This window comes from Scomber japonicus, chromosome 2, assembly GCF_027409825.1.
Source record: "Scomber japonicus isolate fScoJap1 chromosome 2, fScoJap1.pri, whole genome shotgun sequence".
NCBI classification, from domain to species: domain Eukaryota; kingdom Metazoa; phylum Chordata; class Actinopteri; order Scombriformes; family Scombridae; genus Scomber; species Scomber japonicus.
The window spans coordinates 2860634-2886783 of NC_070579.1; the positions used below are offsets into that span (position 1 = coordinate 2860634).

General features: G+C 40.6%; 1 protein-coding gene across 2 annotated transcripts; it reads left to right on the top strand.

The window, feature by feature from the left end:
- Window positions 1–2607: 2607 nt before the first annotated feature.
- On the top strand, window positions 2608–25990 carry tomm20b (translocase of outer mitochondrial membrane 20b). 2 transcript variants are annotated; one of them, XR_008322950.1, is made up of 6 exons: window positions 2608–2873; window positions 18828–18874; window positions 19908–19989; window positions 22189–22331; window positions 24864–25181; window positions 25477–25987. XR_008322950.1 is itself a non-coding variant. In XM_053333731.1 (5 exons), exons 1-5 carry the CDS (start codon window positions 2750–2752, stop codon window positions 24906–24908), a joined length of 441 nt encoding a protein of 146 aa, XP_053189706.1. In that variant the 5' UTR covers window positions 2608–2749; the 3' UTR covers window positions 24909–25990. The 2 variants fall into 2 exon arrangements, 1 of the variants encoding a protein (XP_053189706.1); XM_053333731.1 differs by having other exon boundaries at window positions 24864–25990.
- Window positions 25991–26150: the final 160 nt, after the last annotated feature.

Genomic DNA, 26150 nt, shown 5'->3' on the forward strand with positions numbered 1-26150 from the left:
ACTTTTATATTAAATAAAGCTAATGGAGTACTATTGTTCTAAATATTACATTTAATCTGGAGAATCATGGAGATCAGGAAACATTTACATTATTTGTGGTTACACCATTTGACATTTTCAGGAGCATTCAGTCTTACTTTTGGTATAAAATGGGTCAAATGTCATTTCAAATCTCTCTTATTGATCTTTTTTTAATATATTGATTATATTGAACTGGGCGTAACCTCCATGATGTCTTGCTGCCGCTGAGTTCAGTCTCAATTTATCTAGAAAACCAACAAAAATACTAAATGTACATTTTAACAAACCTCATGCTGCTTTTTAAACTAGTTTAACTGATTTATGAATTGATCATCTTACCAACATATATTTATTACTGACCTTTAAACTGATCCACGCTCCTGCACATGCTCAGTAGCATCTACCTTACACAGAACTACTCTCAGAGACTAAAAATATTATTACTGTTATTAATCTTTGGAGCTGTGTCTGAACAAACTAACGTACCACTGCACTGGGTGACATGTTCCTTCATTATTAAGAGTTTAATCCTTTACTTTGAAGAGTGAACGCATCATTCTGGTGTGTTTTTAATAGTTTTTGAACAACAACAGAGGAATAAGAGGTTTGATACACACACAGTCATTGTTAGTAGATCAGGTCATCGTTTGTTTGGGTCCAAATATGAAGACACAACCTACAATTACAGAAGGAGGAACGTGACTGTGGAGGCTCTGGAGTAGTTTTCAGGATGAAATATGTTTGCTGTCAAGTAATTATATTTTTATATGTGACTGGCTGCTGTTGTGTGTTCATTCATGCTGCCACTCGATCTGCAGTGACTGTCGGTTTAAATGCTCCGACACCATCAGGCCTCCAAATATCAAGTTATCACAGTCTGACAGGGTGCAGACTGTGTGTTTGTGTGTGTGTGTGTGTGTGTGTGTTTTGTGGATACTGTGCTGGAACAACAGCTACCCCTGCTGACAGACTGGACTCACTGCGGGTGTCTTCGTCCTGCTCTACCCATAATGCCACTGACAGGAACATTAACACTTTGATGGCTGAGAGAAAAGAATAACTACTGCAGGAACAAATAAATGAACACAATGGAAGAAATACAGATTTATTTAAAGGTCACTTCCCCAAAATTTCAAGCAAACCTAATCAGCAAGAGCTAAACACAACATGTGATATTTTACAATCAAAGCAACCAGTGCTATTATGATTATTTCCCAAAATGTCATGTTTCTCCTCTAAATATTACAACTTCTCAAAATGAATGTGAAGACTCAGTAATTGTAGAAATTCACAATAACAGAAAGAAAAGACTTGGCCCATATAATGCCCTGGTTTATTTTAAAGCTGCAAAGACTATCAACACATATATTACCATTATGTTTACGTGTTTGATTTACACATGTACAATATCAGTATATAACATACATTAAAGGACAAGTTCAGTCCCAAAATCAGTCATTTAAAGTCTCTGATCAGCTTCTATTGAGCTTCATCAGTGTGAGTTAGTCTTATCAAGTGATATCTGACACATTTACAGTCTTTTTAGCATCAGATTCAGCTGTTGTGAAAGTATAGTAACAAAAAGACTTTAATACTAAAAAGACTTGCAATTGGTTTTTAATTAGCATAATTAAGTAATTATCGGGTAAAATAAAGATGGAATCGTATGCTTTGTTCTTTTCAGTTATTAGATCTCAATCAGATATTTGAACAGAGAGAAGGAAAACACAAGATATATAGTTCTCTTTTATATGTTTTATTAATACAACATTTTCACAAACACACACACACAGTAACACACACACACACACACACATAGTAACACCACAGTAACAAACACACACACACACACACACAGTAACACACACAGTAACACACACAGTAACAAACACACACACACACACAGTAACACACACAGTAACAAACACACACACACACACACACACACACTCACACAGTAACACACACACACACACACACACACAGTAACACACACAGACAGACACACACACACACACAGACACACACACACAGTAACACACACACACACACACACACACAGACACACAAACACAGTAACTAACACACACACACACACACACACACACACACACACACACACACACACACATTCTCTCTCTCTCTCTCTCTCTCTCTCTCTTTGGTATTGCACTAATAGTATTGGCGGCTGTAGTACTGATGTAATTCCACCAGATGGCAGTAGTGCGACAAGCTCCTGTTTGTTAAACAACCAAAAAGTAATACACACACACATACACACACACACACACACACACACAGACACAAACACACACAGTAACACACACACACACACACACACACACACACACACACACACACACACACAGACACACTCTCTCACTCTCTCTCTCTCCGGTATTGTACTAATATAATAGTATTGGCGGTTGTAGTACTGATGTAATTCCACTAGATGGCAGTAGTGCGACAAGCTGCTGTTTATTAAACAACCACAAAGACGAAGAAGAAGCAGCAGATTTACAGTCAGGCATCCTGAAGCCTACACACAGCTGTCAATCTGCAGGGTCCTTGCAGGGTCCTTCCAGCCTGAGCCTTCTCCAGCCTGCAGACATCTCACCGACTAGCCGAGAAAAGCACGCTAATCTACCGGTAAACCCTCCACCGACAGGCCGGTAAACCCTCCAGACACAGGCCGGTAACACTCCTCTCTCAGGCCGCTACAGAGGCGATGATGGGCGGCAAGAGCAGCGCTATAGCCGCCGGTGTGTGCGGGGCTCTGGTGGTCGGTTACTGCCTCTACTTCGACAGGAAGAGACGGAGTGACCCCGACTTCAAGAACAGGCTGCGGGAGCGTGAGTGTTTGACCTCCTCTTCCTCTTCTTCTTCCTCCTCTTCTTCTTCTTCATCTACCTCCTCTTCCTTTTCCTCCTCCTCTTCCTCTTCCTCCTGCTGCAGGCCTCGGCTCGGTGTTAATCTGCTCCTAGGTCAGGAGGTCAAACTCATTTTCATTCAAGAGGGCACATAGAGGGCCGGATCAATAAAAAGAAGGGAGGAAGCAAAGGTGGAAGGAACGAAGAAAGGGAGGAAGGACAGATGGAAGGGAGGAAAAGAAGACAACAAGGAAGGAGGGAGGGAGGGAGGAAGGAAGGAATGAATGAAGGAAAAGAAGACAAGAAGGAAGGAGGGAAGGAACGAAGAAAGGGATGAAGGATAGATGGAAGGGAAGGAAGGAAAAGAAGTAAGAATGGAAAGATTGAAGGAATGAATGAATGAATGAAGGAAGGAGGGAAGGACAGAAGGAAGGAATGAAGAAAGGGAAGGAGGAATGAATGAAGGAAGGAAAAGCAGGAAGGGAGGAAGGAAAGATTGAAGGAAGGAAAAGAAGGAAGGAGGGAAGAAAGGGAGGAAGGAATGAATGAAGGAAGGAAAAGGAGGAAGGAATGAATGAAGGAATGAATGAAGGAAGGGAGGACGGAAAGATTGAAGGAAGGAAGGAGGGAAGGAACGAAGAAAGGGAGGAAGGACAGATGAAAGGGAGGGAGGAAGGAATGAATGAAGGAAGCAAAAGAAGGAACTGGTTTTACTGGTTAATGTTCCCTTCAGAGGCTTTAACGTGGTAAATAAAGGACTGCATGGGTTATAATAATAATAATAATAATAACACATCTGTAAAGTTATATTATTGTTATAATTTCAAAATAAAAGTAACATGTAAACAACAGACAACCTTTAAAATAAATGAGCTTTTAAACCAGGGGTGTCAAACATGCGGCCCGGGGACTAGGTTCGGCCCGCCAAGGGGTGTGATCCGGCCCACTTGCCATCCTGTGTTCTTGTCCTTCCTTCCTACCTTCCCTTTTTCCTTTCTTCGTTCCTTCCTTCTGTCCTTCATTACATCTGTCCTTCCTCCCTTCCTTTCTTCTGTTCTTCCTTCCTTCCTCCCTCCCTCCCTTCTGTCTGTCCTTCCTACCTTCTCTTTTTCCTTCCTTCGTTCCTTCCTTCTGTGCTTCTTTACATCTGTCCTTCCTCCCTTTCTTCCTTCTGTCCTTCCTTTCTCCCTTTCTTCCTTCTGTCCTTCCTTCCTTCCTTCTGTCTGTCCATCCTTCACTGTCTGTCTTTAGTACCTTTCTTCCCTCCTTCCTTTTGCCTGTCTTTCCTTCCTTCCCTTCTTATTTCCTTCCTTCCTTCCTTCCTTCCTTCCTTCCTTCCTTCTTTCCCTCCATCTTTTTAACGATCCGGCCCACATGAGATCAAATTGGTCCCTTGAATGAAAATGAGTTTGACACCTCTGGTCTAACCACTATTATTTTTTATCAGATGCTGAGTCATAATAATAATAATAGTAATTAATTTTATTAGTCGCACACTTTTACATTTAAAGTGCTAGTTTAATGGTAAAAGCTTCAAAATAAAAGACGTAAAACATAAGATAAGAGCATTAAACCAGTCAAGGTTAATTAAAGGTCAAAGGTTCTGCTAAAAAGAAGTTTTTTTAAACTCTCAGTAATCTGATTTAGATTAATATTAATAATATCTGCTCTGGTTTAATGTGGTCTGAAGGGGAAAAAACAGTGAAACTAACCTTTTTTTTTCAATTAGAAAGGTTTAATAAATCTTAAAATGGGTTTAAACTAAGAGCGTTATGATGAGGTAAAAATATCACGGTTTCACGGTATTATGATTACGGCTATAACATGTGATATTTTGAAATGTCTGTATTTAAAAACAAAAAAAAGATCAGAACATAAATAATTGAAAAAAAGTAAAAACACATCTAAGAGAAATATAAATAAATAAATGCAGGCAGGAGCTTAAAACTGAATCTCAACAGTTTTTGGAGACTTGCTCACTATCATATAGGATGTATTTCCTCCTCCCGCTGCTACTGTCCGTTACCTTCTTCCTCCTCGCGCTGCTACTGTCTGTTACCTTCTTCCTCCGAGTCATGGCTGTCTGTCTTTTTACGGTAGCTGAAGTATAAATACAGCCGACTTGGTCCTTTTAGACGGGGGGCAAAGTTTAGGGGGCTCGCCTCCTTCAGCCATCATACGGCCTGTAGAGCTACCTGCTTGTAACAGCAACCGGAGTATGGGAGGGGTTGACTTTACGCTACAGCTGCACACAACCTGAGCGACCTCCACTCTCTCTGACCAAACGTCACATTAAAAAAACCCGCTCATACCGCAGAAATGGTGTGACGGAACATTTTAGTGGTTTTGAAACCTAGTCTAAACAGCAGTGAGGCTTTTATTTCTGATGTCTAAAACTATTTCATAAGCGTGAGTGTTGAATAAATCTGTTAAATATGGTGATTTTCCCTGAATGACAGATTGGAGCATCAGGTCGTCTGACGTTGCTCTCAAACCAAACTTCATTCAGATATCAGGAACATTAAATATCCTCTTAGTAAAAGTGATCAATAATGATCAGAGTAGAGCTGCAACGATTCATTTATTGATTGTGAATTGATGGAGAATTGATAAATAAACTGAGTAGTAATTATTAGTTTATTTAAAGTGTCTTGCATCACTGGACATTTATTATATTTGGGGTTTTTGTCACTTCTCTGTCAGCCAGAAACAGACTGATGATACCACTCATTATCATTTTCAGATTTGTTTTTATTAATAAAGAAAATATGAATGACTTGCAGCCCTGACTTAGAATAATACAACTTTTAAATCTTGTTAAATCTCTCTAACAGTCTGTCTGGTGTCACCTTGTAGATTTCAGTGGCCGTGTGTTAAACTCACAGATTTTTCAGTCGAGTTTGGTTTTAAAGATGCTTTTATTAACCCAACAGTACATTATTAAAGTCAGCAGAGATCTCTAAACCGCTGACCTTTCACCACAGAGCCGACCACTTTGACTCCAGCCTGCATCTCTCTGTTATTTAAGGCGACTCCTCATTCTCCTCATTCATAAATCTGCTGTTACACAATATCAGAGTTATTCAGGAGCTGCAGACAGCGAAGGGTTAATGATCCTCAGAGTGACGTAGTTTCTAGTGATGGAATGATTTCACTGTCAATCATTAGAGAGGAAGAGGAGGAGGAGGAGGAGGAGGAGGAAGGCTTTCTGTTAAAGGAGTAATTCAACTTTTCTTCCTTTCTAGAGCCGAGATTAGAGTATTTATATTTAATGAAACATCTCAGATGGAAATATTGTACTTTATTGTAGTACAGTTAGAGGTACTTGTACTTTACTGTCGTACAGTTAGAGGTACTTGTACTTTACTGTAGTACAGTTTGAGGTACTTATACTTTACTGTAGTACAGTTTGAGGTACTTGTACTTTACTGCAGTACAGTTTGAAATACTAGTACTTTACTGTAGTACAGTTTGAAGTACTAGTACTTTACTGTAGTACAGTTTGAGGTACTAGTACTTTTCTGTAGTACAGTTTGAGGTACTTGTACTTTAATGTAGTACAGTTTGAGCTACTAGTACTTTAATGTAGTACAGTTTGAGCTACTAGTACTTTACTGTAGTACAGTTGGAGGTACTTGTACTTTACTGTAGTACAGTTGGAGGTACTTGTACTTTACTGCAGTACAGTTTGAAGTATTAGTACTTTACTGTAGTACAGTTTGAGGTACTAGTACTTTACTGTAGTACAGTTTGAGGTACTTGTACTTTACTGTAGTACAGTTAGAGGTACTAGTACTTTACTGTAGTACAGTTAGAGGTACTTGTACTTTACTGCAGTACAGTTTGAGGTACTAGTACTTTACTGTAGTACAGTTTGAGGTACTAGTACTTTACTGTAGTACAGTTAGAGGTACTTGTACTTTACTGTAGTACAGTTTGAGGTACTAGTACTTCACTGTAGTACAGTTAGAGGTACTTGTACTTTACTGCAGTACATTTTGAGGTACTAGTACTTCACTGTAGTACAGTTAGAAGTATTTCTGAGGCAGCATAACATTACAGTACAACACTGAGATACAGATATATAATTACATTTTTTTTTAAATTCATGAAAAGTGTAAAACTGTTCCGTTTTGTGATATGTTGTCAAGGTAAAATATAATAAACTCCAACGACAGTTAAAGATTAATATATTTTTGCTGACAACCAAAACAACACTTCAATCCAAGTCCTTCCTCTGATGGAAAGGTTCAAGGTTTTCTTTGCATACTTTAGGGTGGTGCCCTTAAAACTCTGGTTTGCAATAACTTCATGACACAATTACAGCTTATATTTATATTTTTATTTATTTATTGAATTATTTCACACACACACACACACACATACATATCACATCACAACATAACACACATAAACACACATTACTAAATTAAAAACTAAAGAATCAAAGGAAACTTAACATTACTAATAAAATCAAAGGAAACTTAACATTATAAATAAAATCAAAGGAAACTTAACATTACTGAATAAAATCAAAGGAAACTTAACATTACTAAACTAAATAAAATCAACTCTAAACTAAAACTACTTTCTGAAACACAGAACTTGTCCAACGTTGGCGAGGACGCGTCTGACCACGCTCCTCCTCTTCGGCAGAAGGTGATGCGTGATCGACGCAGCTACACATTTCTGGATGGTCCGATCCTCCATCCTGAACAGTACTAGCATATTTGAAGCTTTACCCCATATTCTACGTAATTTACGATATATTAGTTTATCCACTTTCTGCAGGTGCTCGGTGGTTATTACAAAATCGTCATGTTCGAACTCTGCCCAAATATACTGGAAGACTCCGTCAACCATTTCTTGGTTCCAGTCGAGGTTCGTGATTTTTGAGTCTCTGATAACACGACTCATTAGCTTGTCTACAATGATTCTTAGCGACATCTTATACTTCATTTTGTCGAAGTCTTGCCGCTCACTCCTTTTCGAACTCCCCCCACTAACCCGATCCCCACTTAATACCCGTCCCTCTCTTTGCCTCTCATCACTCAACACCTTCTCCTCCCGTTCCCTCTCCTCCCGTTCCCGTCCCTCTCTCTCTCTCTCCTCCCTTTCTCTCTCCTTCCTTTCCTTCTCCCTACTCAACTCCTCCCTTTCTCTCTCCTTCCTTTCCTTCTCCCTACTCAACTCCTCCCTTTCTCTCTCCTTCCTTTCCTTCTCCCTACTCAACTCCTCCCTTTCTCTCTCCTTCCTTTCCTTCTCCCTACTCAACTCCTCCCTTTCCCTCTCCTCCCTTTCTTTCTCTTCCCTTTCCCGCTCTCCACTCCTCACTCTCTCTTCACTTAATTCTTGTGCCTCCTTTTTTGTTGTCTCTTCACCCCTTATTGATAACTCTTCTACGGTGAGTCCACTTAAACATTCCTTTGTGGTGTCATTGCTCACTATAGCACTCACAACATCGTCCGTATCATTGTTCACCTGGATTTTGTTCCACCACCTCATGAGGCTCAGAAAGCCTCGCACCCGGCTGCATACGTCTGTGTAAATTCTTTTTTCTTTCTCCAATGTAATTGGTTTTGATGACGGCTTCTTGTTGGACGAGTCACTCACATGACCGTAGATCAGGTCACTTAGTTGTTTGGAGAACGATAACTTCTCCTCTTTGGTTGCGGACAGTGTTCTTGACAGTTCACTGCCGCTCATGATGGACTTCTCCAGGAATGTCTCAAAGTCAAAAATGAGCACCTGGCTATCTACTGGTGATAATTTGGGGTTTTGATATTTGGCCCTCAACTGGGCCACGATCCGGTGAATTGAAGACCTGGCTAGGGTCTTCGACAGGAACTCCCTTATTTTTTCCTTCGCTCTGTTGAGGGTGATAGTGCGCTTCGGTTCCTCTTTGTCTGAACCCTTGATATTATGGACTTCTTCTTCTATTAGTCCAGCCACATACGAACCTATCACCTCAATCTTTAGAGAGGACTGAATGAGGTCAAATTCCTCGTCTAAAAGAGGCTCCAAAACTTCCGTTACCTGACTTTTAAGAACAGCTTGGACAACTTTCTCCAAGCTGTCAGATTTTTGTTTTGGTCCCAACAAATATCTGTCTAAGTCATCCATGATCTCCGCCCACTCGTCTTTGACTGCTCTGGACTTGCTTTGTATGGCGAATATGTTTTTGCCTTTTTCCAGACAGTCTTTGAATAATTGACTTGCATAGTGAATCATGTGATTCAGTCTGCGAGGTGGAGTTTCCCGTGATGGCTCATTAGCGTCCCTTTCTTTACTAATGCTCTCCATCACTTCCTTCACCATTAGTTTTGCCAGCTTTTCTGAACTGGGGCTGTGGTCTCCCTCAGGTACCCCCAGAGCCTGCTGGAAAATTTCCATAACAGTTTTGTCCAGGACAATGTCTTCTTGTTTAATCTCTTTCAGGTGTGCAAACGCTTGAAAAGCATTTGTAATCGCTGACAATAGTTCAGCGAGCATTTCTGCAATCAAAATCTTGGTTGCAGTGTTGGGTGTACCTGATTGAATCAGGTCCCACTGTTTAGCTGTGAGTTTGTTAAAGAAGGATGTGATCACCCTGCAAACCTTCTCCACGTCGACTTGCATCATTATTTGTGTACTATCCATGTTTGTATAGTATGGTTTGATTCCTTGGTAGTAGGATTGATTTGCTTTGAGTTTTGAGAACTGTGCTCGGCTTTGTCTTCACGTACTGGTTTGTGAAAATAGGTTGACTTCATGTGGACGGGCAGTCCTATTTCAATACTCTGTTAATGTTTAGGCTTTGATCTTGGACTAGATTAAAGGATCAAAGTGAAGTCAAAATGTGACATCACCGTCCTGATGACATCATACATCTATGGAATGGACTTCCAGAACGTTTCATAGCAACCGTTGCTAGGCACCTGCTGCAGATTTTCATTTGAAAATCACAATTCAATTTGCAAATGAATTGCCATTTGAATAAAGGTGCAAGAATACCATGTTGATATGTAATTCACATCATTTAATTTTAATTCCTAATTTTCATTAAGATAATTAAAACTGTATTGGAGATTGCATTATCACTTTGCATATTGAATTGTGAATTGCCAAATGCATTTTCAAATTGCATTACAAAATTGAAGATTGAATTGCCAATTTGCAAAATGCATTTCCATTTGAATAAAGGTGCAGTTACACTTCCATACTTCTCACAGTGCTGCAACTGACACAACAATATTTAAAATACAAAATAAACTATAACCTTTAGAGATGTAAAAAGCACTCAAAAGTTCATATTTCTCACGAATCGCGATTATTTTAAAAAAATGAATAAATACAGTACAGTTTGAGGTACGTGTACTTCACTGTAGTACAGTTTGAGGTACTTGTACTTTACTGTAGTACATTTTGAGGTACTTGTACTTTACTGTAGTACATTTTGAGGTACTTGTACTATGCTGTAGTACAGTTAGAGGTACTAGTACTTTACTGCAGTACAGTTTGAAATACAAGTACTTTACTGCAGTACAGTTAGAGGTACTTGTACTTTACTGTAGTACAGTTTGAGGTACTAGTACTTTACTGCAGTACAGTTTGAGGTACTAGTACTTCACTGTAGTACAGTCTGAGGTACTTGTACTTTAGTGCAGGGCAGTTTGATGTACTTGTACTTTAGTGCAGGGCAGTTTGAGGTACTAGTACTTTAGTGCAGTACAATTTGAGGTACTTGTACTCTACTGTAGTACAGTTAGAAGTACTAGTACTTTACTGTAGTACAGTTAGAGGTACTTGTAGTTCACTGTAGTACAGTTTGAGGTACTTGTACTTTACTGTAGTACAGTTTGCGGTGCTTGTACTTTACTGCAGTACAGTTTGAGGTACTAGTACTTCACTGTAGTACAGTTAGAAATATTTCTGAGGCAGCATAACATTATAATACAACAATGAGTTACAGATATATAATTACATTTTTTATTTTTATGAAATGTGTAAAACTGTTCCGTTTTGTGATATGTTGTCAAGGTAAAATATAATAAACTCCAACGACAGTTAAAGATTAATATATTTTTGCTGACAACCAAAACAATCCTTCAAGTCCTTCCTCTGATGGAAAGGTTCAAGTTCTTCTTTGCATACTTTAGGGTGGTGCCCTTAAAACTCTGGTTTGCAATAATTTCATGACACAATTAAAGCTTATATTTATATTTTTATTTATTTATTGAATTATTTCACACACACACACACACACACACACACACACACATACATATCACATCACAACATAACACACATAAACACACATTACTAAATTTAAAACTAAACAATCAAAGGAAACTTAACATTATAAATAGATTCAAAGGAAACTTAACATTACTAATAAAATCAAAGGAAACTTAACATTACTAAATAAAATTAAAGGAAACTTAACATTACTGAATAAAATCAAAGGAAACTTAACATTACTAAATAAAATCAAAGGAAATTTAACATTACTAAACTAAATCAAATCAACTCTAAACTAAAACTACTTTCTGAAGCCCAGAACTTGTCCAACGTTGGCGAGGACGCGTCTGACCACGTTCCTCCTCTTCGGCAGAAGATGATGCGTGATCGACGCGGCTACACATTTCTGGATGGTCCGATCCTCCATCCTGAACAATACTAGCATGTTAGAAGCTTTACCCCATATTCTGCGTAGTTTACGATATATTAGTTTATCCACTTTCTGCAGGTGTTCTGTGGTTATTACAAAATCGTCATGTTCGAACTCTGCCCAAATATACTGGAAGACTCCGTCAACCATTTCTTGGTTCCTGTCGAGGTTCGGGATTTTTGAGTCTCTGATGACGCGACTCATCAGCTTGTCTACAATGATTCTTAGCGACATCTTATACTTCATTTTGTCGAAGTCTTGCCGCTCACTACTTTTCGAACTCCCCCCACTAACACGATCCCCACTTAATACCCGTCCCTCTCTTTGCCTCTCATCACTCAACACCTTCTCCTCCCGTTCCCTCTCCTCCCGTTCCCGTCCCTCTCTTTCTCTCTCCTCCCTTTCTCTCTCCTTCCTTTCCTTCTCCCTACTCAACTCCTCCCTTTCTCTCTCCTTCCTTTCCTTCTCCCTACTCAACTCCTCCCTTTCTCTCTCCTTCCTTTCCTTCTCCCTACTCAACTCCTCCCTTTCTCTCTCCTTCCTTTCCTTCTCCCTACTCAACTCCTCCCTTTCCCTCTCCTCCCTTTCTTTCTCCCTACTCAACTCCTCCCTTTCCCTCTCCTCCCTTTCCCTCTCCTCCCTTTCCTTCTCTCCACTCCTCACCCTCTCTTCACTTAATTCTTGTGCCTCCTTTTTTGTTGTCTCTTCACCCCTTATTGATAACTCTTCTACGGTGAGTCCACTGAAACATTCCTTTGTGGTGTCATTGCTCACTATAGCACTCACAACATCGTCCGTATCATTATTCACCTGGATTTTGTTCCACCACCTCATGAGGCTCAGAAAGCCTCGCACCCGGCTGCATACGTCTGTGTAAATTCTTTTTTCTTTCTCCAATGTAATTGGTTTTGATGACGGCTTCTTGTTGGACGAGTCACTCACATGACCGTAGATCAGGTCACTTAGTTGTTTGGAGAACGATAACTTCTCCTCTTTTGTTGCGGACAGCGTTCTTGACAGTTCACTGCCGCTCATGATGGACTTCTCCAGGAATGTCTCAAAGTCAAAAATGAGCACCTGGGTATCTACCGGTGATAATTTGGGGTTTTGATATTTGGCCCTCAACTGAGCCACGATCCTGTGAATTGAACACCTGGCTAGGGTCTTCGACAGGAACTCCCTTATTTTTTCCTTCGCTCTGTTGAGGGTGATAGTGCGCTTCGGTTCCTCTTTGTCTGAACCCTTGATATTATGGACTTCTTCTTCTATTAGTCCAGCCACATACGAACCTATCACCTCTATCTTTAGAGAGGACTGAATGAGGTCAAATTCCTCGTCTAAAAGAGGCTCCAAAACTTCCGTTACCTGACTTGTAAGAACAGCTTGGACAACTTTCTCCAAGCTGTCAGATTTTTGTTTTGGTCCCAACAAATATCTGTCTAAGTCATCCATGATCTCCGCCCACTCGTCTTTGACTGCTCTGGACTTGCTTTGTATGGCGAATATGTTTTTGCCTTTTTCCAGACAGTCTTTGAATAATTGACTTGCATAGTGAATCATGTGATTCAGTCTGCGAGGTGGAGTTTCCCGTGATGGCTCATTAGCGTCCCTTTCTTTACTAATGCTGTCCATCACCTCCTTCACCATTAGTTTTGCCAGCTTTTCTGAACTGGGGCTGTGGTCTCCCTCAGGCACCCCCAGAGCCTGCTGGAAAATTTCCATAACAGTTTTGTCCAGGACAATGTCTTCTTGTTTGATCTCTTTCAGGTGTGCAAATGCTTGAAAAGCATTTGTAATCGCTGACAATAGTTCAGCGAGCATTTCTGCAATCAAAATCTTGGTTGCAGTGTTGGGTGTACCTGATTGAATCAGGTCCCACTGTTTAGCTGTGAGTTTGTTAAAGAAGGATGTGATCACCCTGCAAACCTTCTCCACGTCGACTTGCATCATTATTTGTGTACTATCCATGTTTGTATAGTATGGTTTGATTCCTTGGTAGTAGGATTGATTTGCTTTGAGTTTTGAGAACTGTGCTCGGCTTTGTCTTCACTTACTGGTTTGTGAAAATAGGTTGACTTCATGTGGACGGCAGTCCTATTTCAATTCTCTGTTAATGTTTAGGCTTTGATCTTGGACTAGATTAAAGCATCAAAGTGAAGTCAAAATGTGACATCACCGTCCTGATGACATCATACATCTATGGAATGGACTTCCAGAACGTTTCATAGCAACCGTTGCTAGGCACCTGCTGCAGATTTTCATTTGAAAATCACAATTCAATTTGCAAATGAATTGCCATTTGAATAAAGGTGCAAGAATACCATGTTGATATGTAATTCACATCATTAGATTTTAATTCCTAATTTTCATTAAGATAATTAAAACTGTATTGAAGATTGCATTATCACTTTGCATATTGAATTGTGAATTGCCAAATGCATTTTCAAATTGCATTACAAAATTGAAGATTGAATTGCCAATTTGCAAAATGCATTTCCATTTGAATAAAGGTGCAGTTACACTTCCATACTTCTCACAGTGCTGCAACTGACACAATATTTAAAATACAAAATAAACTATAACCTTTAGAGATGTAAAAAGCACTCAAAAGTTCATATTTCTCACAAATCACGATTATTTAAAAAAATGAATAAATACAGTACAGTTTGAGGTACTTGTACTTCACTGTAGTACAGTTTGAGGTACTTGTACTTTACTGTAGTACATTTTGAGGTACTTGTACTTTACTGTAGTACATTTTGAGGTACTTGTACTTTACTGCAGTACAGTTTGAAGTAGTTGTGCTTCACTGTAGTACAGTTTGAAGTAGTTGTGCTTTACTGTAGTACAGTTTGAAGTAGTTGTGCTTCACTGTAGTACAGTTTGAGGTACTAGTACTTCACTGTAGTACAGTTTGAGGTACTTATACTTTACTGTAGTACAGTTTGAGGTACTTGTACTTTACTGCAGTACAGTTAGAGGTACTAGTACTTTACTGCAGTACAGTTTGAGGTACTTGTACTTAACTGTAGTACAGTTAGAGGTACTAGTACTTTACTGCAGTACAGTTTGAGGTACTAGTACTTTACTGCAGTACAGTTTGAGGTACTAGTACTTCACTGTAGTACAGTTAGAAGTATTTCTGAGGCTCCATTACAATACAACACTGAGATACATATATAATTACATTTTTTTTATTTTTATGAAATGTGTAAAACTGTTCCGTTTTGTGATATGTTGTCAAGGTAAAATATAATAAACTCCAACGACAGTTAAAGATTAATATATTTTTGCTGACAACCAAAACAATCCTTCAAGTCCTTCCTCTGATGGAAAGGTTCAAGTTCTTCTTTGCATACTTTAGGGTGGTGCCCTTAAAACTCTGGTTTGCAATAACTTCATGACACAATTACAGCTTATATTTATATTTTTATTTATTTATTGAATTATTTCACACACACACACACATACATATCAAATCACAACATAACACACATAAACACACATTACTAAATTAAAAACTAAAGAATCAAAGGAAACTTAACAATACTAATAAAATCAAAAGAAACTTAACATTACTAAATAAAATCAAAGGAAACTTAACATTACTAAATAAAATCAAAGGAAACTTAACATTACTAATAAAATCAAAGGAAACTTAACATTATGAATAAAATCAAAGGAAACTTAACATTATGAATAAAATCAAAGGAAACTTAACATTACTAAACTAAATAAAATCAACTCTAAACTAAAACTACTTTCTGAAACACAGAACTTGTCCAACGTTGGCGAGGACGCGTCTGACCACGCTCCTCCTCTTCGGCAGAAGATGATGCGTGATCGACGCAGCTACACATTTCTGGATGGTCCGATCCTCCATCCTGAACAATACTAGCATATTTGAAGCTTTACCCCATATTCTACGTAATTTACGATATATTAGTTTATCCACTTTCTGCAGGTGTTCGGTGGTTATTACAAAATCGTCATGTTCGAACTCCGCCCAAATAAACTGGAAGACTCCGTCAACCATTTCTTGGTTCCAGTCGAGGTTCGGGATTTTTGAGTCTCTGATGACGCGACTCATTAGCTTGTCTACAATAATCTTTAGCGACATCTTATACTTCATTTTGTCGAAGTCTTGCCGCTCACTCCTTTTCGAACTCCCCCCACTAACCCGATCCCCACTTAATACCCGTCCCTCTCTTTGCCTCTCATCACTCAACACCTTCTCCTCCCTTTCCCTCTCCTCCCGTTCCCGTCCCTCTCTTTCTCTCTCCTTCCTTTCCTTCTCCCTACTCAACTCCTCCCTTTCTCTCTCCTTCCTTTCCTTCTCCCTACTCAACTCCTCCCTTTCTCTCTCCTTCCTTTCCTTCTCCCTACTCAACTCCTCCCTTTCTCTCTCCTTCCTTTCCTTCTCCCTACTCAACTCCTCCCTTTCTCTCTCCTTCCTTTCCTTCTCCTTACTCAACTCTTCCCTTTCCCTCTCCTCCCTTTCTTTCTCTTCCCTTTCCCGCTCTCCACTCCTCACCCTCTCTTCACTTAATTCTTGTACCTCCCTTTTTGTTGTCTCTTCACCCCTTATTGATAACTCTTCTACGGTGAGTCCACTTAAACATTCCTTTGTGGTGTCATTGCTCACTATAGCACTCACAACATCGTCCGTATCATTGTTCACCTGGATTTTGTTCCACCATCGCATGAGGCTCAGGAAGCCTCGCACCCGGCTGCATACGTCTGTGTAAATTCTTTTTTCTTTCTCCAATGTAATTGGTTTTGATGACGGCTTCTTGTTGGACGAGTCACTCACATGACCGTAGATCAGGTCACTTAGTTGTTTGGAGAACGATAACTTCTCCTCTTTGGTTGCGGACAGCGTTCTTGACAGTTCACTGCCGCTCATGATGGACTTCTCCAGGAATGTCTCAAAGTCAAAAATGAGCACCTGGGTATCTACCGGTGATAATTTGGGGTTTTGATATTTGGCCCTCAACTGGGCCACGATCCTGTGAATTGAAGACCTGGCTAGGGTCTTCGACAGGAACTCCCTTATTTTTTCCTTCGCTCTGTTGAGGGTGATAGTGCGCTTCGGTTCCTCTTTGTCTGAACCCTTGATATTATGGACTTCTTCTTCTATTAGTCCAGCCACATACGAACCTATCACCTCAATCTTTAGAGAGGACTGAATGAGGTCAAATTCCTCGTCTAAAAGAGGCTCCAAAACTTCCGTTACCTGACTTGTAAGAACAGCTTGGACAACTTTCTCCAAGCTGTCAGATTTTTGTTTTGGTCCCAACAAATATCTGTCTAAGTCATCCATGATCTCCGCCCACTCGTCTTTGACTGCTCTGGACTTGCTTTGTATGGCGAATATGTTTTTGCCTTTTTCCAGACAGTCTTTGAATAATTGACTTGCATAGTGAATCATGTGATTCAGTCTGCGAGGTGGAGTTTCCCGTGATGGCTCATTAGCGTCCCTTTCCTTACTAATGCTGTCCATCACTTCCTTCACCATTAGTTTTGCCAGCTTTTCTGAACTGGGGCTGTGGTCTCCCTCAGGCACCCCCAGAGCCTGCTGGAAAATTTCCATAACAGTTTTGTCCAGGACAATGTCTTCTTGTTTAATCTCTTTCAGGTGTGCAAACGCTTGAAAAGCATTTGTAATCGCTGACAATAGTTCAGCGAGCATTTCTGCAATCAAAATCTTGGTTGCAGTGTTGGGTGTACCTGATTGAATCAGGTCCCACTGTTTAGCTGTGAGTTTGTTAAAGAAGGATGTGATCACCCTGCAAACCTTCTCCACGTCGACTTGCATCATTATTTGTGTACTATCCATGTTTGTATAGTATGGTTTGATTCCTTGGTAGTAGGATTGATTTGCTTTGAGTTTTGAGAACTGTGCTCGGCTTTGTCTTCACTTACTGGTTTGTGAAAATAGGTTGACTTCATGTGGACGGCAGTCCTATTTCAATACTCTGTTAATGTTTAGGCTTTGATCTTGGACTAGATTAAAGCATCAAAGTGAAGTCAAAATGTGACATCACCGTCCTGATGACATCATACATCTATGGAATGGACTTCCAGAACGTTTCATAGCAACCGTTGCTAGGCACCTGCTGCAGATTTTCATTTGAAAATCACAATTCAATTTGCAAATGAATTGCCATTTGAATAAAGGTGCAAGAATACCATGTTGATATTTAATTCACATAATTTAATTTTAATTCCTAATTTTCATTAAGATAATTAAAACTGTATTGAAGATTGCATTATCACTTTGCATATTGAATTGTGAATTGCCAAATGCATTTTCAAATTGCATTACAAAATTGAAGATTGAATTGCCAATTTGCAAAATGCATTTCCATTTGAATAAAGGTGCAGTTACGCTTCCATACTTCTCACAGTGCTGCAACTGACACAACAATATTTAAAATACAAAATAAACTATAACCTTAGATGTAAAAAGCACTCAAAAGTTCATATTTCTCACGAATCGCGATTATTTAAAAAAAATGAATAAATACAGTACAGTTTGAAGTACTTGTACTTCACTGTAGTACAGTTAGAGGTACTAGTACTTTACTGTAGTACAGTTTGAAGTACTTGTACTTCACTGTAGTACAGTTAGAGGTACTAGTACTTTACTGTAGTACAGTGTGAAGTACTTGTACTTCACTGTAGTACAGTTTGAGGTACTTGTACTTCACTGTAGTACAGTTTGAGGTACTTGTACTTTACTGCAGTACAGTTTGAGGTACTTGCACTTCACTGTAGTACAGTTTGAGGTACTAGTACTTTACTGCAGTACATTTTGAGGTACTTGTACTTTACTGCAGTACAGTTTGAGGTACTTGTACTTCACTGCAGTACAGTTTGAGGTACTAGTACTTTACTGTATTACAGTTAGAGGTACTAGTACTTTACTGTAGTACAGTTTGAGGTACTTGTACTTTACTGCAGTACAGTTTGAGGTACTTGTACTTCACTGTAGTACAGTTTGAGGTACTTGCAGATTTGACACAATGGATAATATAACAAGCTTTTAAAATACAACACATTGTTAAAGATGAAATCAGTGGTTTCCATGGTTTCCAACCGTTTTGTCTTTTGCTTTTTCATACTACTATCACTCATAATACTGCAGTACTTTTTGATTTTTCATCTCTGATTGGTTGAGAGTTGGGATACTTTCTGCATTGAATGAATTTAAAATGATCAGCTGATAGTTTTGAATCATTGATCGTTAATCATTTGACTGTTTTGTTGTGTTTTTGTTGCAGGGAGGAGAAAGCAGAAGGTAGCCAGTGAGAGGGCCGGCATCGCCAAGGTGAGTTTATCTTCATTTAACCAACTGAAGAAGGGTTAAATATGAGCTTGATGTTCCCACAGCTGTTCATGCTCATTATAAACACTCAGGACTTTAGTTAAACACCAAAAACTATGAATTCAGACGGATTCTTGGGCTGAAACAGTGATAATAAAATCTACCATAATATCCTTAGATCATCTCAGCAGACAGCAGCTCTCACACTCACCTTCCTCCCTTCCTCCTCCCTTCCTTCCTTCCTTCCTTTCCTTGCTCCTTTCCTTGCTCCTTTCCTTCCTTCTTTCTCTCTTCCTTCCTTCCTCCTTCCTTCCTCCCTCCCTTCCTCCCTTCCTTCCTCCCTTCCTTCCTCCTTCCTTTCCGTCCTTCCTTCCCTTTCCTTCCCTTTCCTTCCTTCCTTCTTTCTCTCTTCTTTCCTTTCCTTCCCTTTCCTTCCTTCCTTCTTCCTTTCCTTCCTTCCTTCCTTTCTCCCTCCCTTCCTTCCTTCCTCCTTCCTTCCTTCCTTCCTTCCTTCTTCCTTCCTTCCTTTCCTTCCTTCCTATCTCCCTCCCTTCCTCCCTTCCTTCCTCCTTCCTTCCCTTTCCTTCCCTTTCCTTCCCTTTCCTTCCTTCCTTCTTCCTTTCCTTCCTTTCCTTCCTTTCCTTCCTTTCCTTCCTTCCTTCCTTCCTTCCTCCTTCCTTCCTTCCTTCCTTCCTTCCTTCTTCCTTCCTTTCCTTCCTTCCTATCTCCCTTCCTCCTCCCTTTCCGTCCTTCCTTCCTTTCCTTTCCTTTCCTTCCCTTTCCTTCCTTTCCATTTTTTTGGCCAAGCTCTGGTCTTTAGTTGAGCTCAGAGATGAAAGTGATGACACCAAATCAGACAGCAGCTTTAAAAACGCCTTAAACAAAGAAAATGGAAAGAAATGAAACAAAACTTCCATTTAGAGACTTTAAAGTTTTATCTGCTGATATTCTTCATGATGTCTGGTCGTTGTCAGTATTCTGTCAGAGTTTAATGATTGAATGAGACATGTTATGTTGATCTTTTCTTTCTGTGCAGCTCCCTGACCTGAAGGACGCCGAGGCTGTGCAGAAGTTCTTCCTGGAGGAGATCCAGCTGGGCGAGGAGCTGCTGGCTCAGGGTGAGTCACAGTCACACTTAGTATTATTATTATTATTATTATTATTATTATTAGTATAGTGTTTCAGTCTTTCACCAGAAGCTCTGTTTTTATGTTTTTATTGAACATATCAGCACAAACATGAAAGATAAGCATCGGAGAGATTTTATTTGAGTTTTAATATTCCTTGAATCGTTTTATTTGTGTCTGAATACTTTGTCTATTCTTGCTTTTTCTCTACATTAAAATGGTTTTTACTCATCAAGTTGTATATTTGTTCTAATCTATCTATAAAAACCTAATTATTATTATTGATATGTGTATTTTGCTGTTTAATTTTCCTTGACTTGCTTTTATTTCCTTTTTAAATACTGTTTATTTATTCTTGCTGTTTCTCTACATTTAAATGCTTTTTACTCATCAAGTAGCTTTTTATTTGTTCTCTTTTAAAATGTAATTATTTTATGGTTTGTGTATTTTGCTGCCTTGTGAAGCACTTTGTAACTTGGATTTAGAAAAGTGCTCTACAAATAAAGTTTATTATTATTATTATTATTATTATTATTGTTATTATTATTATTATTGTTGTTAGTATTATTACATAAAATAATAATATACATCTTCACAAATAAACACAACTAATACAACCAGCTGCAAACATCAAAACTTGTCAAAGCGTTACTCTACTTCCTGTCTGTCTGATTCTCTCCTTTTAGTGTTACTCTACTTCCTGACTGATTCTCTCTTCTTGGCATTACTCTACTTCCTGTCTGTCTGATTCTCTCTTCTTGGCGTTACTCTACTTCCTGTCTGATTCTCTCCTCTTGGCGTTACTCTACATCCTGTTTGATTCTCTCTTCTTGGCGTTACTCTACTTCCTGTCTGTCTGATTCTCTGTTCTTGGCATTACTCTACTTCCTGTCTGTCTGATTCTCTCTTCTTGGCGTTACTCTACTTCCTGTCTGTCTGATTCTCTCTTCTTGGCGCGTTACTCTACATCCTGTCTGATTCTCTCTTCTTGGCGTTACTCTGCTTCCTGTCTGACTCTCTCTTCTTGGCGTTACTCTACTTCCTGTCTGATTCTCTCTTCTTGGCGTTACTCTACATCCTGTCTGATTCTCTCTTCTTGGCGTTCCTCTACATCCTGTCTGTCTGATTCTCTCTTCTTGGCGTTACTCTACTTCCTGTCTGTCTGATTCTCTCTTCTTGGTGTTACTCTACTTCCTGTCTGATTCTCTCTTCTTGGCGTTACTCTACTTCCTGTCTGATTCTCTCTTCTTGGCGTTACTCTACTTCCTGTCTGATTCTCTCTTCTTGGCGTTACTCTACATCCTGTCTGCCTGATTCTCTCTTCTTGGCGTTACTCTACTTCCTGTCTGTCTGATTCTCTCTTCTTGGCGTTACTCTACTTCCTGTCTGACTCTCTCTTCTTGGCGTTACTCTACTTCCTGTCTGACTCTCTCTTCTTGGCGTTACTCTACATCCTGTCTGATTCTCTCTTCTTGGCGTTACTCTACATCCTGTCTGATTCTCTCTTCTTGGCGTTACTCTACATCCTGTCTGTCTGATTCTCTCTTCTTGGCGTTACTCTACGTCCTGTCTGATTCTCTCTTCTTGGTGTTACTCTACTTCCTGTCTGATTCTCTCTTCTTGGCATTACTCTACATCCTGTCCGATTCTCTCTTCTTGGCGTTACTGTACTTCCTGTCTGATTCTCTCTTCTTGGCGTTACTCTACATCCTGTCTGCCTGATTCTCTCTTCTTGGCGTTACTCTACTTCCTGTCTGTCTGATTCTCTCTTCTTGGCGTTACTCTACTTCCTGTCTGACTCTCTCTTCTTGGCGTTACTCTACTTCCTGTCTGACTCTCTCTTCTTGGCGTTACTCTACATCCTGTCTGATTCTCTCTTCTTGGCGTTACTCTACGTCCTGTCTGATTCTCTCTTCTTGGCGTTACTCTACATCCTGTCTGATTCTCTCTTCTTGGCGTTACTCTACATCCTGTCTGTCTGATTCTCTCTTCTTGGCGTTACTCTACGTCCTGTCTGATTCTCTCTTCTTGGTGTTACTCTACTTCCTGTCTGATTCTCTCTTCTTGGCATTACTCTACATCCTGTCCGATTCTCTCTTCTTGGCGTTACTGTACTTCCTGTCTGATTCTCTCTTCTTGGCGTTACTCTACTTCCTGTCTGATTCTCTCCTCTTGGCGTTTCCTCCTCAGGCGACTATGAGAAAGGCGTGGACCACCTGACCAACGCCATCGCCGTGTGCGGTCAGCCTCAGCAGCTGCTGCAGGTGTTGCAGCAGACTCTGCCTCCGCCCGTCTTCCAGATGCTGCTCACCAAGCTGCCCAGCATCAGCCAGGTACTGGTCCCTAACTGGTCCTTAACTGATCCCTTACTGGTCCCTTACTGGTCCCTTACTGGTCCCTAACTGGTCCCTTACTGGTCCCTAACTGGTCCCTTACTGGTCCCTTACAGGTCCTTAACTGGTCCCTTACTGGTCCTTAACTGGTCCCTTACTGGTCCCTTACTGGTCCCTTACTGGTCCTTAACTGGTCCCTTACTGGTCCTTAACTGGTCCCTTACTGGTCCCTTATTGGTCCTTAACTGGTCCCTTATTGGTCTCTAACTGGTCCCTTACTGGTCCTTAACTGGTCCCTTACTGGTCTCTAACTGGTCCCTTACTGGTCCTTAACTGGTCCCTTACTGGTCCCTAACTGGTCCCTTACTGGTCCTTAACTGGTCCCTTACTGGTCCTTAACTGGTCCCTTATTGGTCCTTAACTGGTCCCTTATTGGTCTCTAACTGGTCCCTTACTGGTCCCTTACTGGTCCCTTACTGGTCCTTAACTGTTCCTTAACTGGTCACATTTCAGCCTTTTCTTTAGATTATCACTCTCCTGGTTAAAGTTACGATCTTACTGTTTTTTTATTCTGACACCAGTTTACATTATTTCCACTTTGATAAATCATGTTTTGTTTTTTTGGTGGTTGGCTTTAAATACTACAATACCCATGATCCTCGGCTGCTGTTGCTGTGGAGAAGAAGCCAGTTAGAAGGTTGCCATAGTTACTGAATTCATCCATAAATGAACCCAAAATTGAAATGTTGTTATCTTTGCACACGACTGATTTTAAGCTCTGTGATTTTTAGTTTGTTGTCAAAATGCATCATGGGAGTTGTAGTTCTACCTCATGACCACGATCTTTGACTTTTTACTGAAGAACCAGACATTTAATGATTTAACCAGAAGAGTTTCCTGTTGTGTTTTTGTTTGTTGGTTTATTGTGACGTGTTTAAGAGCTGCTGCTGCTGAGGACAGAACCATGAATCAATAAATGAATCGATACTTTCTGATCCAAACTGTTCAAACACAAACCATCAGATCTATTAGAGAAGCATCAGCCTTTAAATTCAGCAAAACATTAAAAACATGTTAAAAATCAGATTTAAACTTTAAGCTTCCTGTCGTCCTCCCTCCTTCTTTCCTTCCTTCCTTCCTTCTTTCCGTCTGTCCTTCCTCCATCCCTCCTTCTGTCTTTCTTTCCTCCCCTTGCTACCTTCCTCCCGTCTTCCCTTCCTCCCGTCTCCCCTTTCCTTCCCTCCTTTCCTTCCTTCCTCCTCTCCTTCCTTCTTTTCCTCCCTCCCTCCTCTCCTTCCTTCCTTCCTTCCTTCCTCCCTCCTTTCTTTCCTTCCTTCCTTCCTCCCTCCTTTCCTTCCTTCCTTCCTTCTTCCTCCCTCCTCCTCTCATTCCTTCCTTCTTTTCCTCCCTCCCTCCCTCCCTTCCTCCTTCCTCCCTCCTTTCCTTCCTTCCTTCTTCCTCCTCTCCTTCCTTCCTTCTTTTCCTCCCTCCCTCCTCTCCTTCCTTCCTTCTTCATTCCTCCCTCCCTCATTTCCTTCCTTCCTTCTTCATTCCTCCCTCCCTCATTTCCTTCCTTCCTTCCTCCCTTCCTCCCTCCCTCCTCTCCTTCCTTCCTTGACTCAAGGACATAAGGAACTGATTTTTAACATGTTGATGATGTTTGATTGTTTAGAGGTTGTAGATCCGTCACTGTGTCGTCATAGCAACCCCATCAAAGTGTTTATATAGTGAGTACATAGTCGTCACATTCCCTTTTAAACTAAAATATATACAAAGGCTTTAATCTGACACTTCTCTGTGTTATCAGCTGCTCTTACAGGAAATGTGAAGTTTGGTAAGAACAGGAAGTGAAAGTTTCAAGACGTTACGCTGATGTTAAAATGTTGATTAAAGGACGAGTTCACAACTTTTCAACTGTGTCTTAAACCAACAGAGACCTGTTCATACTGAGCATTAGAAGATCCCTTCCTTCCTTCCTTCTTCCTCCCTCCTACCTTCCTTCTTTTCTTTCCTTCCTTCCTTCCTCCTTTCTTCCTCCCTTCCTTCCTTCTTTCTCCCTTCCTTTCCTTCCTTCTTCCTCTCTTCCTTCTTCCTCTCTTCTTTTCCTTACTCTCTTCCTTCCTTCCTCCCTCCCTCCTTCCTTTCCTTCCTTCCTCTCTCCTTCTCCTTCCTTTCCTTCCTTCCTCCTTTCCGTCCTCCTTCCTTTCCTTCCTTCTTCCTCCCTTCCGTTCCTTCCTCTCTTCCTTTCCTTCCTTCCCTCCTTCTCTCTTTCCTTCCCCCTCCTTTCCGTCCTTCCTTCCCTCCTTCCTTCTCTTCCTCCCTTCCTCCTTCCTTTCCTTCCTTCTTCCTTCCCTCCTTCCTCCCTCCCTTCCTTGACTCAAGGTTTTAATCGTCAGTATGAACCGGAGGAACGATCACAGAGAGGAAAACTTCTGAGTCGCTGATTTTTAAGACACATTAGAAAACATGTGAACTGTTCCTTTTATCGTTTCTTCTCCTCGATGAATAACCGTCTGTTTTATCTCCCTGCAGCGTATCGTGAGCGCACAGAGTCTGAGCGAGGACGATATAGAATAAAAAGGACCGAGATGAAACGCTTCCCCCCCCCTCTTCTTCCTCTTCCCGTCGCCACGGCCACCATCACTCCGGCCCACATCCATCATTTCCCATCCAGGTGTCCTAAAGAAGGGAATCTGTTTTTTAATTCCTGCTTCATCCATGACAGTAGAGTTTGTTTTTTTTACTTAAATTACCCGTTTTTGGGGTATCAAAGTATCTGGATGGTTAAAGCCTGGAGAAACACAAAGTCCCTCTATCTGTGTGTGTGTGTGTGTGTGTGTGTGTGTGTGTGTGTGTGTGTGTGTGTGTGTGTGTGTGTGTGTGTGTGTGTGTGTGTGTGTGTGTGTGTGTGTGTGTGTGTGTGTGTGTGTGTGTGTGTGTGTGTGTGTGCTGATGAACTGGACCGGGGTTAGCGTTAGCGTTAGCAAACGTCCCAGCAGCATTATGTGTGTGTGCATGCTGATGAACTGGACCGGGGTTAGCGTTAGCGTTAGCAAACGTCCCAGCAGCATCGTGTGTGTGTGTGTGTGTGTGCGCTGATGAACTGGACCGGGGTTAGCGTTAGCGTTAGCAAACGTCCCAGCAGCAGTGTGTGTGTGTGTGTGTGTGCTGATGAACTGGACCGGGATAAGCGTTAGCGTTAGCATCATGTTTGGTTGATCACCACTCTCTCAGTATGTGTGTGTGTGTGTGTGTGTGTGTGTATGCTAATGAACTGGACTGGGGTTAGCGTTAGCGTTAGCGTTAGCATCATGTTTGGTTGATCACCACTCTCTGTGTGTGTGTGTGTGTGTGCTAATGAACTGGACCGGGGTTAGCGTTAGCGTTAGCATCATGTTTGGTTGATCACCACTCTGTCGGACATGTTTGGTTGTTATCAGTCGTACAGGAAGCAGGAAACTCTGCTCGGTGTAATTTATTTTGTTATCGTCTGTTCGGGTTCGAGACGTGAAAACACTTTTTAAAAAGTGATGAAATGGTTTCTGTTCATTTTAAAAAGAGGATGAACTCTCTCTCTCTCTATAGGAAAACAATAAAAAATGTAAAACTACAAACTTCTGTTGTGCTGAGTTTTATTTTGTTCTTCCTTCTTTCCTTTCTTTCTTCCGTCCTCCTTTCCTTCTTTACTCTGTTCTTTCTTTCCTCTGTCCTTCCTTCTTTTCTCCGTCCGTCCTTCCTTCCTTTCCCTCTTTCTTCCTTCTTCCGTCCTCCTTTCTTTCCTTTCTTCCTCTTTTCCTTTCTACCTCCCTCCTTCTTTCC